This window comes from Varanus komodoensis, unplaced genomic scaffold (genome assembly GCF_004798865.1).
Source record: "Varanus komodoensis strain SLA01 unplaced genomic scaffold, ASM479886v1 scaffold2, whole genome shotgun sequence".
NCBI lineage: Eukaryota > Metazoa > Chordata > Lepidosauria > Squamata > Varanidae > Varanus > Varanus komodoensis.
In genome coordinates, this window is record NW_025335568.1 from 48049829 (window position 1) to 48065513 (window position 15685).

The 15685-nt window shown below is 40.9% G+C and overlaps 1 protein-coding gene across 1 annotated transcript in view; it reads left to right on the forward strand.

The window, feature by feature from the left end:
* THSD7A (thrombospondin type 1 domain containing 7A) overlaps positions 1-15685 on the forward strand; it is a 232121-nt gene that overhangs the window by 109128 nt on the left and 107308 nt on the right. The window contains exons 4-5 of the mRNA XM_044429558.1: positions 1828-2009; positions 7102-7257. Of these exons, the coding sequence (XP_044285493.1) occupies positions 1828-2009; positions 7102-7257 (338 nt within the window). The remainder of the gene's footprint in view (positions 1-1827; positions 2010-7101; positions 7258-15685) is intronic.

Consider the following 15685-nt stretch of genomic DNA (forward strand, 5'->3'; position numbering starts at 1 on the left):
TCTGCAAGCTACAGTTAAGTTTAAATCCTTGGAGTAATGCCATGAAGTTATTGTTGTGGAGGCATCTAAAAATATAACATTTGTACACTAGACTGAAGTCCAAAGTACCGAACATCCTGTTTCAAACAGTGAGTGACATGGAAGTTGACAGACAGGACAGGATAGGCATCTGCTGACATCACAAGAGCTCAGTCGATCCTGTTGTGTACCTATTATACTGGTAATTAGGTCATATCGCAAAATGAAATGCCCTATTTTTCAAGACATGGGTTCAAGGGAGGAGATAGTGGCCTTATTGATTGCATGCTAATATTCATGTCAACAAACTGGTGATGTAACTTGGAACATAGCAGTGAAGTTGTTAGGCAAAGGTTGTGTCTTCCGCAGAAGAATTTATAGCAGGATCTCAGCCCCTGAAGTTCTTTGGGCACAGAAAGATACAAGCCAAGATCTGTGTACAAGGATGATAAATATTCCTTAAGCTTCTTGGTATCTTTAGCAACTGCAAAAGCAGGATAAAAAATATTAACGCAACAGTAAATTAATTAGTCCTGCTTAGAGTGCAGAAGACATAGTGGTAAGTAGATCAGAGTCAACTGTTTTCTTAATTCCACAACTTTCAATTGAGATTAATATTAACACAGAAGCACAACACAGTGTTTGGGTTTCTACTTTCTACTCCTTTTTCTTGCCTTTATTGCCCTGGAAGGAAAATAGCAATTAGCGGAACAAAGCACGTCTACTTCAAAGTATATCCCATTAAACTCACTAGGATTTACTCCAAGACTGTTGTGTATAGGATTGAAGCCTTAGAGATACCATGTCTGAGGTTATTTTTGCACTCTGAGTGTGATCATAGGACACTGTCATTTTTCCTAGGAGAACAGAAATATTGTTCTCCATCTCCAGTGGCTTGTTGGAATAGTTCCTTTGATATCAGCTTAAACCGCTCCTGGAGTAGAGCTTCTTGTGACATTTCTTTCACTTCATAAGGCTGATTGAGATTTTACTTGGAATCACAGGTCTTCTTACTCTGCATTGGAAAACACAGGGCTTCTTATCACAGATCTTTGCTCAGCAGGGGGGTCTGAGCATTCTGGCTAAGCCAACATAATTTCTACAAGAAAAAGGAAGATGAGGGTGTTTAGGAAAGGAGTATTATCAAGGTTACTTACCGAAGAAAATTTCTATGTTTTCCATGCACCTCTTAATCTTTGCAAAAAAAAAAAAGAGGAACATTTAAGATTTCTTTGTGGTTTTTATGGTATTATTTCAACTTCAAATTATGACGTTGATGCTAATGTTACCCAGATGCCCAATTTAGCTTCATTCCAGGCAACATTCTTTCAAATTGCAAAAATAATAAGAATTTTAAAAAGCTTATCCTTTTAATAATGATCCCTGATTTAGTGTAAATAAAACATCTCCCCAAAATGCAAGAAATTGTTCAGCTGAATCCTGACAGTGCAATTGTATAAATATTTATTCAGAACTAATCTCCATGCAATTCAGTGGATTGGTGTCTGGCAAGTGTGCATCCTTAGGCTGAAGTGTTATAAACCCAAGAGTAAGTCCCTTTGAAGTAAATGGGGATTGCTTCTGAGTAGGCATGCATAGGATACTATTGTTAGTTAGATGGAGTCACCATTGAAATCAGTGGGATTCTAATGGGATCTGGGTTCACCTAGCTTATTCTGGATACAACCCATTATATTTTAAGTTGTACCTTCTACTAATAATGTAGGAAAAAAGACTAGGTAATTATGCTTATGACCTTACTGTGTTTTTAAATGTCTAGTTTGTCAATTGACTATTTCTTTGACTTAGGTATGGCTGGAGAACCACTGAGTGGACAGAATGTCGCATTGACCCTTTACTTAGTCAACAGGATAAGCGACGAGGAAATCAAACTGCTCTTTGCGGAGGTGGCATTCAGACTCGGGAGGTATACTGTGTGCAAGCTAATGAAAATCTCCTCTCCTATTTAAATACTCTCAAAGAAAAGGAAGGTATGTTTGAATCACTGACAAATGGATTAGCATGAAACCTAACTTTCCTAAGTCTCTTTTTCCCGTTCTTTTAAGATCGTATTTCCTTTATAGGATATAAATATTTTTAAGCTGTAGAATTCATGGGAACTTGTAAAGATTTGAATTTCATTTTTGTAAAGATTTGAAGTATATGGGATCTCCAACAACTGAAAGAGACGTTGACATATTTATTCTTATTCATCTTAATTGTGTTCAACATCATCTCGTAGTTTGCAGTTATTTCTCAAATGGAAATTAAAGGCTAACTATTTACCTCTTAATACCCACCTAATCTTGTGTTTTTCCTATCTGCTGCAATCAAGTACATCTGGAGGGAGTCAGAAGGGGCACAATCCAGAGTTCATGGGCGGAGGGTTGGCCCTTGCACACGTTTCCGCCACGGCTGCCTTTGTAAACCACCCGGAGAGCTTCGGCTATGGGCAGGATAGAAATATGTGAGCCATCCCGAGACTATGTGGCAAGGGGACGGCATACGAAAACTTTAAATAAATAAATAATCCATGTATCCAGTGGATGGAAATGCACATCTTTTAATACAATGTTTTCAGGAGTTCAGTTAGAGACCTTTCCAAAACTTGCCAGCTGAGATCCATTCACTATGCTGTTAGGGTTGATGGAAGTGGAGGCAGTGGAGGCTGGGGTCATGAGCTAAGATTCCTCCCTTTGCACAACCAAAACCGCATACCTTACTTGCAAAACATTCTTTATTGACCAAAGCTTTTTCCAGAAGCACAAACACTTAGAAGGAATCTCTAAGCATGCACAGAGAGGTTCATTGAACCCAATCTAGTATTTACTTCTAGGAACTCTCCTTATGAGTATGTTTGGGCTCCATCCTTTTGGAAATGAGCACATCTCCTGTCTGTACACCAGTCCTCTAACTGAGCTAACCTCCTCTGCTGACATTAAGTCCTGAAGTTAAAGGCTATACCTGCCCTGGGAGACTCCCCTGTTCCAAGCCCCCTCTTGTTAACTGTACACCTTGCTTATTCTCAGAGGCGGCCTATGCTCCTAGGGAGTCTGGCCTTGAGATAAGCATCTCACTTCTCTCATCTCAGTGGAACTGGCCTACATTCCAAGGCCCCTTCCTCCTCTTCCTCTGAATTCCAATCAGTAGATCTTGAGAACGTAGACCAAGAGCAATTGTCACAATAGCTGGTGTCCCCACTTTCAGTGTTGCAGTGTATCCATTTTGGGTCATACTTAGAGTTCATAATCTGAAGTTTTAGGGAGCTACCCATGCTGTTGAGCCTACATTCAAAGCCATATGTCAGCAGCATAGATAGCTCCTGTAATGTTCAGACTAATGCTCTGGAAGGCTTTAGCACCACACTGACATTGGAGACACCAGTCTCCTCTGTCTGGAGCAACACACGTTCCCCAACCCAGCTTTAACTAGAGTTTTTGGGAATGGAATCTGGAAAAGTACACATTTGCAGCACGTAAGGTATCACTTTTTCTCTTTCTCTTTCTCTTCCTTCCTTCCTTCTGGCCTAATGGATGCACCTGTTATCTCAGAGTGAATTCCAGTAATACTGTTGGGACCAGCAGAAAGGAAAACATTTTGTGTTTCAGAAGTAATTCATAGTTCTTCATTCTTTTAATCTTTGTTAGACCAAAACCCACATTCCCTTAGTATTCTCTCTAAAACCCCATATCGCTAAATACCTTTAAAATATTTTTTCTTCCCATTTAATGTGGCTAGTGTGCAAGATTCTGTTGTCCTGATTCACATGCCTTCTATACCTTTACATTGCAAACACATTTTATCAGTTTTAATTATAGTTTGGCCTTGCATGGACCTTCATGATATGGAAGCAGTATTCTATCAGGTAGATCTCTATAAATCTAGGTTTAAGAACAAATGTACCCTTCCTTTCTGTCAGAACAAGAACTGTACAAGATTGCATGTTCTTTTGACAACCTGCTGTTGTTCTGCCCTTACCATTTTCCATGGGGTTCACAGAAGAGAACCTCCCAGTGCATAGTACTTAGAAAAGGTAAAATGGTCTTCAGTAAGTGATGTGATGAGATGGTATGGTATACCTTCTCTCTGGAACTTTAAAATAATAAATAAAAGAAAAATAAATTTCAATAAATTATCTAACCCACAAATTAGAATGACTTGAAATAGCAACACAACATATTTTGGCATTAGGCTGACTTCAAAAGAAATACAGCCACATACTCTAGGAAAAGAGGTGTCCTTGACTTGTTTCACCATAATATGAATGATGCTCTAAGACCCACAGCATGGCTCTGGCACATGTGATTCTTTATACAGGGATGTATAACTTCAGAAAACTAGATTGTTAAATGCCAGTTGTGATCCATTTATCTGGATCAAAGCAATGTGCATTCTGTTAAGGCCTTTGAAAGAGGTGCACATTTCTATCCAATGATTATGGAATTAATACTTTGCTTAACACAGAACCAATCATTTCATGAAGAAACCAGAAAGCTTGTGCCACTGGGGTAACGACCATAGCTCTTGTGTACCAGAAAGACATTGATAAGGATATTCAGCAACAGGTCCATATTTCCAACCAGGTTTTAATCTGTCACATCTTTCATTGGAATGAAATCTGTACTTATTGGAATGTGATAAGAAAAGCAGAACCTATTGAATATTAAACTCTGTTGGCACAATAAAGCAGGGTAAGATATGACCAGTCATTAGATGAATATATACACATACAATTTATCTAGGCCTTCAACAAGTTAAAAGGGAAAAATTGAACTTTAGTTTATAAAGCCATAGGGGGCAAGAGGTCATTGCAGGTGAGAATTATAACGACATTCCTATATGTAATGGGAAGAGGAAGAAAGCATATGTTTAGAAGGATGGTGGTTAAACTAGGGAAAGGCAGCAATACAAAGGAAAATTTAACACTGTGGCCTTCAAGAATCCTGTGCTTGCATTCAGGGTAGCTAATCATGTCTTAGGCTGTGTCAGGACCCTCCAATCTCTTGTATTCATGGCAGTGTTTATCCATGTTATTCCAGAAAGTCAGTCACAGAGTACATCGAAGGCTAGTGCTGCACCACTTCTATCCATCACTTTTGAAATAACAGGTATGTAATGCAGGCCTTCAACCTGAAGTTTCTGATGAAACATGCTCAGGACTCACTCTCCATTTTGAAGTAACTATTTTGGCTGTACAGAATACACACAGCTCTATAAAACAGTTCTTTCACTCTAAAATTTCAAGGTATTAAAAAGAATAATAAAAGAACATAATAATTTAACTTCAACATTGATAGCTCAAGATGAGTATATGGGGAATTTCTTTATCAGAGTACACTTAATCATAGGCTCAGACCAGCAATTCTCAGTGAGCTTAATTTCCTGTATCATATAAAATGTTTCAATAGTTTAAAAACCTTAATAGTTCAGGTAGCAGGAAAGCAATTTCACTCAAATATCATGAAGCTCCTCACAGCCTTGATTCTAGAGTAGTTTTCTTGGCAGATGACAATGCTGCTGTCCTCAGCTAGGTGGTCCCCTTCCAGAAATGTGATATTATGGAGATATGTGGGCACATGATCCTTCTCATTAGTTTTGGCTAGAGATATCACTTCAGCACACAGCAGTCAGGAATGAAGACGTGGAACCTCAGTGTTGAGAGGTCGTATAGTTCTGATTGTTGATGCTGGAAACACGCATCCCTGGGTTAGCCTTCTCAGTATTTACGAGCCATTTCTGAGCTTCCAAAGGGCATCGAGCTGGTTACTGGAGAAAGATCCAGCAGGCACAGTGGTCCCTCGGCTCACAAACACTTTGGTTCATGACCACATTGGGTCGCGAACAAAAATTTCATAAAAATTTTAACTCAGGTCATGAACTCCACATTGGGTGGCTACCGTGATCGTGGCTGTCTCCCCACCCCAAATGGGAAGATTTATTTATTTATTTATTTATTTTTATTTAGAAAATTTCTATGCCTCCCCATTCGCGGCGGCTCACAAAGATATCAATTAAAATATAATACAATAAAATATAAACTAGTTAACAATATAAAATAAAATAAGTCGCCCTGGCCGAAGAATAAAATAAATAAATAGTATTAACAGTTAAAATGACGTTTGAATAAAAAGGTCTTTGCCTGGCTATGATCGTGCTGGGGGTGGGTGTAGATGGCCAAGATCGTGCCTGTCTTTCCTGCAGGAGCGCGCCTGTGATTGCACCCGTCGTTCCTGCAGGAGCACAACCATGATCTCAGCCATCTCCCCCCCAGCACGATCACACCCATCTCCCTTCCGCAGCATGCCCGCAATCATGCCATCTCCCCTCCACCCAGCACGCCGGGATGACAGGCACATGCAGGAATGAGAGGCGCAATCTTGGTCGTGCTGTGGGGGCAGGGAGATGGCTGTGATCTTTGTTGTTCTCTGTCACTTTGCTTCATATTTTTCTGATTAAAAAAAATAGTTACAGTACGCATTAGCCTTATTTACATTGAACATTATGGGGAAATTTAACTTGGCTCACAACTATTTTGGGTCACAACCAGAGCCCTGGAACAGATTAAGTTCATGAGCCAAGGTACCACTCTTATGTACTTTCTTATGTTGCGGAACCCCTCTGGTTTGCATTATATGTTCTCCTTGCCCCCAAAGCAGGGAATCTCTCTTGGGCACCCTCTGCTCCCAGTCTCTGTGCATAAATGTATCTGGAGAAATGTATCTGTGTGGCAGGGCTGTGCAACTTTAGGAGCTCCATTCACTGCCTCCCCTGCCCCACAAGCCACTCCTGTTGCCACTGCCCTGTGGAATTCTGTGGGGTGGGAGTGACCCCAGCAGGGAACTGCTGCTTTGCTGCCAATTTTCACTAGTTAAGAGGTACGGAAAGCTTCAATGGCCAGAAAGCTTCAATGGCTGAAAAGACGGAGCTGCTTTCAAGACTGTTATTTTGACATCACCTCATCGGATTAAAGAAACGAGAATGCCTTTTAGTGGGAGGGGGGAGGATGGGGAATGGTATTGATTTTTCAGTAGCGCTTCTCCTATGTGTAAACAAGCAAAAATTATGTCTTTTTCCTCCCGATAGCATCCAAACCTGTGGACTGGAAACTGTGCACAGGTTCTATTCCTAGCACAACCCAGTTGTGCCATATCCCGTGTCCCATAGAGTGTGAGGTGTCCGCCTGGTCAGCTTGGGGACCATGCACATTTGAAAGCTGCGATGACCAACAAACCAAAAAAGGTATGTACCATATCTAGATGATGCTAGCTATCTTTCCTGTGTACTGCTGCTTCATGTTTGAGCTCTAGGTTGATTTTGGTATAAGCCTTGCATTTGTTTCATTTCATTTCTGTATCAACCAATAGCTGAAGTTCTCTGTGTCATGGTGGTGTTTCTCCTCCTCTTCTAAGCAGACTAGGGCAAAGGTTTTCTGACTTAGGTGACCAGCTAGACTGGCTTTGTAGTACAAAAGGAAGGGAATTGCAGATGTTAATAGCAAAAGAATCAAACAAAGTTAGAAAGCCGGCTGTTAGAGAAATGCAGCCTATTGATAAGCTGATTCGAAACTGAATATTACTCTTCCTTTGTAAAACTGAGAAAAGCAAACAACACTGTCAAGGTGGGTAGTCCTGCTTAAGGGCCAGTTGTTTTGAGCATCTGAGCCTCCTCAACTGCCCTGCCCTCTTAACCGGATACTGTATCCACAGATTAGTGATGCTAGCTGTCTTTCCTTATCAGCTCCCTCATGAAACTTTTCTACAGTTTGAAACTGTACAGAGTTTGAAACTATCTGATGCTCACCAATGGCCTGCCTTGTCTGCCTTAACATTTCAGCTGCAGATTCTGGTCCCACCTCTTTACCTGGCTCAGAATCTGAATCCACAAATTTAAATGCTCTTTTTATAAGGGGAATGGGTCCAATCCCTACCTTGAGGTGGTTCACAGATAAAAGCACAGATAAATTAAGTCCATCTAAAAGAAGAATATGTACATATATTAAAAGAGTATCTTTTAATATAGTCATAGTCAGCAAAAAATTCCTCTGAATAATGGCTATACAACTATTGGCATTTTTGATGACTTTGGGCTAATAAATATTCAGTGTTCCTTATCATCTCTCTTCTAACAAAAACTCACTAGAGCTACTTGAATGAAAAATGCCTCCTCCAACCCTGCTGTATACAGAATCAAGAACTGTGCTCGCAAGCTTGCTCACCTAACATCTGAGAAAGAAATGCTACAAAGAGGAAATTGCTCTAGTCCAGTGGTGGCAAACCTATGGCACGCGTGCCACAGCAGGCGCACAGAGCCCCTGTGTGCCAGCATACGAGCCAAGTCGCCCCAGCATTGCCCCAGCAGCCAAGCATCAGATAACAGCGCACATAGGGGTCATGTGCATGCTTGGAAAGTAGTAATGGTGCCAGGCAATGATGACCAAGCTGCAACACATTAGCTGCGACTCATCTGAGCTTTCGCATGGCTGGTCAGTGCGCTACCAAGGATATATATAGATTAGCATGGACTGATTGATTTCAGTTTTTATTACAGTGTTGGCACTTTGCAATGAATAAGTGGGTTTTGGGTTGCAGTTTGGGCACTTGGTCTCTAAAAGGTTCACCATCACTAGGTTAGGGTTAGAAAAAGAAAGCATCCAGGCATGATTTTGAGGGTTTGAATGTGTTTAGAATGGGCAGCAATGATGAGCAGTGCAGGAAAAGCTACTCAAGGAAGACTTTTTCAAATTCACCCTCTTTTCAATGGAACTTTTGTTCTATAATAAGGTTAGGGTTGTGCACCAGGTTAGGGTTAGGGTTGCAAAAACGAGGTGTCCTGGCATGATTTTGATGGTTGAAATGTGTTCAGAATGGGCACATTCTGTGCAGAAAAAGCTACTCAAGGAAGGCTTTTTCAAAATCTGCCCTTTCAATGGTATGTTACCCCTATATTAGGGTTAGGGCTATGCACCAAGGTAGGGTTAGGGTTAGAAAAAGGAGGCATCCTGGCTTGATTTTGATGGTTGGTATGTGTTTAGAATGGGCCTAAATGATGAGCTGTGCAGAAAAAGCTACTCAAGGAAGGCTTTTTCAAAATCCCCCTCTTTTCAATGCAACTTTCGCCCTCTATTAGGGTTAGGCGTGTGCACCGGGTTAGGGTTAGGGTTAGAAAAAGAAGACATCCTGGCATGATTTTGATGGTTGGAATGTGTTTACAATGGGCAGAAATGATGAGCTGTGCAGAAAAAGCTGCTCAAGGAAGGCTCTTTCATAATCAACCTCTTTTCAATGCAACTTTCGCCCTCTGTTAGGGTTAGGCGTGTGCACCGGGTTAGGGTTAGGGTTCAAAAGGGTTCAAAATCTCTCTCTTTTCAATGGTATTTTAGCCACATATTAGGGTTAGGGGCGTGCAGTAGAGTACGGTAAGGTCAGTGGTGGTGAATCCATGGCACTTTTGCCACAGGAGGCATGCAGAGCCCTCTGTGTCAGCATGTGAGCCAAGTCACCCCTGCATCACCCCAGCGGCTGAGGATCAGGGAACAGCCATCAAGGGGGCCATGCACATACTCGGAAAGGAGTCACAGTGCCTGGCGATGATGTCACAGTCCACAACTCAGTAGCTGCTATTCATCCGAGGTTTGGCATGGCCGGTCAGTGCACTGCCAAGGATATATATATATTTGCTTGGACTGGCTGTGAGTTGTTTTTTCTAAACTAAAACCTCTGGTTTCAGGTTTTATTGTAGTGTTGGCACTTTGCATAAAATAAGTGGCTTTGGGTTGCAGTTTGGGCACTCAGTCTCTAAAAGGTTCGCCATCACTGCTCTATGCCAAAAACAAGAGCTACATATGCTTGTGAAAAAGTATGCAAGATTTTTTACTGGTATGGAATGAAACAGATGCTAAATCTCAGGTTCAGAAAGAGTAAGACTAGTTATAAGTAATACTTAGCCTTAAGTGGATTGTGGTCTTAATTGCAAAATCTTTTCCTCATAAGTTTAATAAAATGATATGCAATAATTCATACTGAAGAGTACTAAGAAACTGGTGCAATGCTTTGGATTAGTAGATTGAAGTTGGAAAGCAGGGAGGGTATGTCTATTTTACTGGGGGAAATTATTGTACAGAGAAAGTCACCTTCATCCATAAAAAGAAATCCTCGTGGATATATTTATGGCATTTTTGATATCATTCATCAATAATGATTTGTACATAGAAAATGGCCAAACATTTAATTTGCAGTGAAATATTTTGTGCTTCAAGCTATTTCTGTGTGCTGAATAAAACCTGCTTGTAGTGAATCATTGCACATCATAATTATTTGCTACAGGAATTTACAGTAGCATCTTATTTATTTATTTAAAGGGTTTATATCCCGCCCTTCATTGTGTCTCAGTGAATCTTAGCTGGCACTGCAAAGAAGGCATGTCTGAACAGCCAAACTGGACATGCAGTACAATTGTATGTATGTTGAACACAGTTCCCAGCTAATCCCACCCTGCTCGTCACCTTCCTTCCCCACACCCTGTAACTTCTAACCAGCTTCTTCCAGGCTGGCCCTGGTGCTGGGAATGAACCAGGAAGAATAAAACATGGCTTAAAGCTAGGCAGAGGTGCCCCCACCCCCAGCCAACTTTGTCTTCCTTCTCATTCCTTTCCCCTTCTTATCCATAGTGTTTCCTTTCTATTATTTTTCCCTGGCCCACTTTAGCCTCAAAAATGCCAGACATTGTGTCAGAAATAAAGCGTCAGCCTGCATATATTCGACTGAGTCCCATGCTCTGGTAACCTCTTATTTGGATTACTGTCACATGCTCTGTGGGGGGCTGCCTTTGAAAATAGTCTGGAAACAGACTATTCTGGTTCAGAACAGAGAAGCATGGCTATCAAGGAGTACTGGATCATGAGGCTACATCATGCCGGACCTTTTTCAACTGCAATGGCTGCCTGTGGAAGTCCAGACTCAATTCAAGGTGCTGCTGTTAACCTTTAAAGCCCTAAACAGTTTGGGGCCAGTTTATTTGAAGGAACGTCTTTCTCCATGTGTTCCTACCTGGACCCTAAGATCATCCAAGGAAATCCTTCTCAGGGAACCATCCCTAAAAGAAGTAAGGGGGTGGGGGCGGGTAACCAAGAGAAGGGTCTTCTCAGCAGTTGCTACTCATCTTTGGAACATGCTTCCCAAGGAGCCCAAAGGGTTATTGGGGTGGTGTAAAAATGAAATGAATGTATAAATAATAAAGAACATTTTCTGGATTTTTAGATCATAAGAAACTTACTTGAGCAGTCTTTTTGCTCAGAGAAGTAGAAATATGATTTAGGGAAATGTATTGTTTTAAAAGTAATTATAGAATATAGAAAATGACTGTTCTCCTGCCCATATAGAGAGAACCAGTGTGGTGTAGTGGTTAATAGTAAGGACTGGGACTCAGGCGATCTGGGATCTAGACACAAACTCTCAGCCCAACCTACCTCACAGGGCTGTTGTTATGGGGATAAGATTGAGAGGTGGAAGAGAATTATGTAAGCTGCTTTGAGTTTGTTGTAAGGAAAAAGCAGGATGTAGATCCAATAAAAGAATGAATAAATAGATGGAGCATTAAAAAAGAAAGAATGATCCATGCTTATTTGCAGAGCTTTGGGCTTCCCCATTCTCAGGTTACTGTGTCCTCCTTCTACACACAAACAATAGGCTCTTGAATTCCTTCAACTATTAACTAAATCCACCCTTCCAACACTGGGGAATTTCCTATTTCTCTAGCTTCATTTTGTACTGCTATTGGTTTTATATTTTATTTTAATTATTAGCTTCTTATAAGCAGAAAAGGAGAGCCAGTGTGGTGTAGTGGTTAAGAGCATGGGACTGGGACTCAGATGATCTGGGTTCTAGTCCCTGCGCAGCCATGGAGCCAACTGGGTGACTTTGGGCCAGTCACAGACTCTCAGCCCAACCTACCTCACAGGGCTGTTGTTGTTGTGGGGATAAGATGGAGGAGAATGATGTAAGCTGCCTTGAGCCCTTTGTAGGAAAAAGGCAGGGTATAAATCGAAAAATAAATAAAACAAATAAATAAAAAGTGGCCTAGAAACACTAATATGAAGTAAATAAACCTTCAACTGAGTGGCCTCCCAGTTTGGTTTTCTCCCTGCATTCCTAGTGGCCATTTAGACAGCTCTCTATTCCTCTTAGCACTTGTCCACTCATCCTGCCAGCTCCCTTCACTGTACTTTCCTCTGATGTGTCGAGACTGCAACTCCTCCTCACTTGCTTCTTATAGTTTGATCTCACACTTGCAGCAACAATAAACATGCTGGGTGGACTAAAGCAAAGAGACATGTTTGCTTGACAGATTAAGCAAGTAAGAGTTTCTAAGGGATACTGTAGTGTTTACCACTGGCACGATAACCACCATTGACAGATAAATGCCAGAAGTCCTCAAAAGGATTTCAGCTGGAAACTGAATGGGTTTTTTGCTGGTGAAACTATTTTTAATAACTAGTCTTAGTGCAAAGCTTTGGTTCTCTAATCAAATCAGTAGCTTCTTAAAGAGCTGTTGGCCTCACTGTTCTCCAGGAGGTTCCTTCTGCATCTGGTTAAGCTTGCAAGGGAGTCTTCCTGGAAACCAGTATATATTTATTAAGAGCTCTTCTCCTCCAAGTTCCACCTTTTAAGGAGAAAGAAGTTGACTTTGATGCAGATAATTAATGATTTTGGATATATATCTGGCCATTTGATCAACTGGCCAAAGTCAGAACTTAAGTATATTGGAGATAATACAGGTGTGTTATCAGAGAATGGTGTGTTATCTAATTGGCATTTAGCCTTTGTGCTGAGTCTATCATCCATCTTGGAATATTTGCCCGAACAGACATATCACAAATTATTAAGTTAAATTTGAGAAAATTGATTAATGAGATCACAAGGGACATTGACAGATGACTATCTTTAAAGTCTATGGGGTAGGGTGAAAACACTTAAAATGAATGTAGTATGTCGACTTGTTTATGTTTTATGTGACATTCCTTTCTTTAAACCTGGGAAATATTTCCAGAAGTTTAATGTTTTGTTTTGTAAAGTCTTATGGGCTCCACTCCATGATGGATATCCTACCCTTGAAAAGGATATAACTTTCAGTCAAAAAGGGTGAATTTGCCCTTCCTGACTTTACTTACACCATCGGGTCTATTTGTTCAGTTGCACTAGATTTTTTTCTTTCTCGCTTTGAACAGATTCTTCTCTTTGGTCAGTTTTGGAATCTTCATTTCTGGATCATCTTCCTAACTAAGTGGAATGCACTGAATCCTCCTCAAACCAGAACAGATAATGTGCCTCCACCAGTTGTAGTATTTAAAAAGCTGTGGTATTTATTTTCCACATCAGTTACAGCTCAGTACATTTTAATATGCACTGTTAACTTTGTGGGGATGTCCAGATTTAAAAATTGTCAAGAAAACATTTGTTTGTGGACTTGCACAGGCAGGCTGATTGATCATCTTGTCAATCCTTGTCAAGGCCCAAGGCAGAGGTGGCAGGAATCCAGACAGAGGCACTGGAACTAGAGCAACAGAACCTGAGGCAAGACCAAGTCCAAAGTCCCGCGGTGAAGTCCAATAGACAAGTCCAAGGTGTAGTCACAGAACAGGCTAAGGCCAGGAACCAGAAGCATCTATCAGGGCAAGATAAGGATGTGGACAAGCACAAGCCATTGGTTGAAAACCAAGAAAGCAAACAGAGCAGGGTGCAGGTAGTGTGAGGCAGGATAAGTGGACAGGGTTCAGGAGCAGCAAAGGTGTGACATGTCAAGCTAGATAGCAAGGGAGTGAGGTGAGGCAAGGCAAGGCATAGCAAGATACAGTAAGGCAGGATACATGGCAAGGATCGGTCATGATGCAGGAGTTCAACCACAGCTAACAGTATTAGCTGTGTTGTTAAGACAACATAGCAAGGCTGGATGCAGTAAGGCAGATCAGAAAGCAGATCAGGCATGGCCCAGGAGCTGGACCAGACCATAGCTTGCAGGTAGCCCTGCGTTGCTGAGGTAATATGGTAAGGCAGGGCACAACAGGGACCTGATGCTGCAGGGTGCAGGAACTGAGCTTTCAGGAAGACCTTGCTGAGGCAAATTCTGGAAGCAGGAGCTTGCTTTTAGCTCTTCCTCCAGGATTCCTAGCTGGCACTCATCAAGAGGCTCATTGCTCCAGCAGGACCTGGAACCAACCGTATGAATACTAAGTTAAGTGTTCTGCTTTGGTCATCAGATGGAGCCTCAGAACCACCCAGATCCTGACAGTCCTAACAATACTTATCTGCATCTTGTGTTGCCAGCTACAGCTTCAGCCAGCGTGGTGTAGTGGTTAAGAACATGGGACTGGGACTCAGACGATGTGGGTTCTAGTCCCTGCTCAGCCATGGAGCCAACTGGGTGACTTTGGGCCAGTCACAGACTCTCAGCCCAACCTACCTCACAGGGTTCTTGTTGTGGGGATAAGATGGAGGAGGAGAATGATGTAAGCTGCCTTGAGCCCTTTGTAGGAAAAAGGCAGGATATCAATCCAAAAATAAATAAATAAATAAACCAACCAACCAACCAACCAAGAATGGAATAACTTATTGGTCACCCCATGTTGCCAAAACAATGGAGTGTTTCATTATTATCTGTTTCTCAAGGGGTCATGGATCTTAGGCTGTGCTTAATTCAGCGAAAAATGATGTTTCAAGAATACTGAATACCATAACATCTGTTTGATAAACAGACCAAGCAATTCTGTTAATGCTTCTCTTCAAATGTTTTGGCAATGCCCAATGCCAGTTTCTTGTTGAAGGAAGGTATTGATTTGGATAAATGTTGTTATATAAAGCTCTTTAATATTTAAGGATGCACATGTTCTTTTGAATTACCTAGCTATCTCTTGGAATTTAATAGATGTTCAATGTAAATGGATTTTCCACACCCTTTTGACAGCTAAAAAATTAATATTACAACACTGGCAAGATAAATAGCCACATGCAATAGCATAATGAGATTTCATGAAACTTTCAGTTTTTGAATAAGTGGACTTTAAGTGTAATGTATAAATGGATAGATATATTGAAATTTGTAGAAGTCTCCACATTATTTTTAATAATAGTAAGTTCTGTTATATACTAACGTACAGAGATATATATATATAATCTATATGTAATTAGTGCTATGGATCTTCTTAGGTTTTATTACAAAATTGTAATGTTCAGTTTTGTGCCTTTTTTCCTTTTTAAATAGGAAAAGAAGTTTTATAGGTTGGTGATGGAGTTTTGTTTTACACTATTTAAAAAAGCACTAATGAAAAGTAACAGGTTCAATAACTGGCTAAAAGACATAAAGCAGAGAGTACAAATAAATGGTAAATTCTTCCAATAGTGGGATGTAAGCAGTGGGCCCCATAAGGATCTGTATTGGGAAAGACTTTTTTAACTTATTCATAAATTATCTGGAATTGGGGATAAATAGTAAAATGGTCAGGTCTGCTGATGGGATCCAATTATCTGGGGTGGTTGAAACAAGGGAGCATGGAGTGTTCCAAGTGGATCTCTACAGACTTCAAGAATGGACATCAAAATGACAGATGTGGTTCAGTGTAACCAAGGGTACAGTGATGTACATTGCAGCAAAATATCCCAACTTCACATATAGGCTG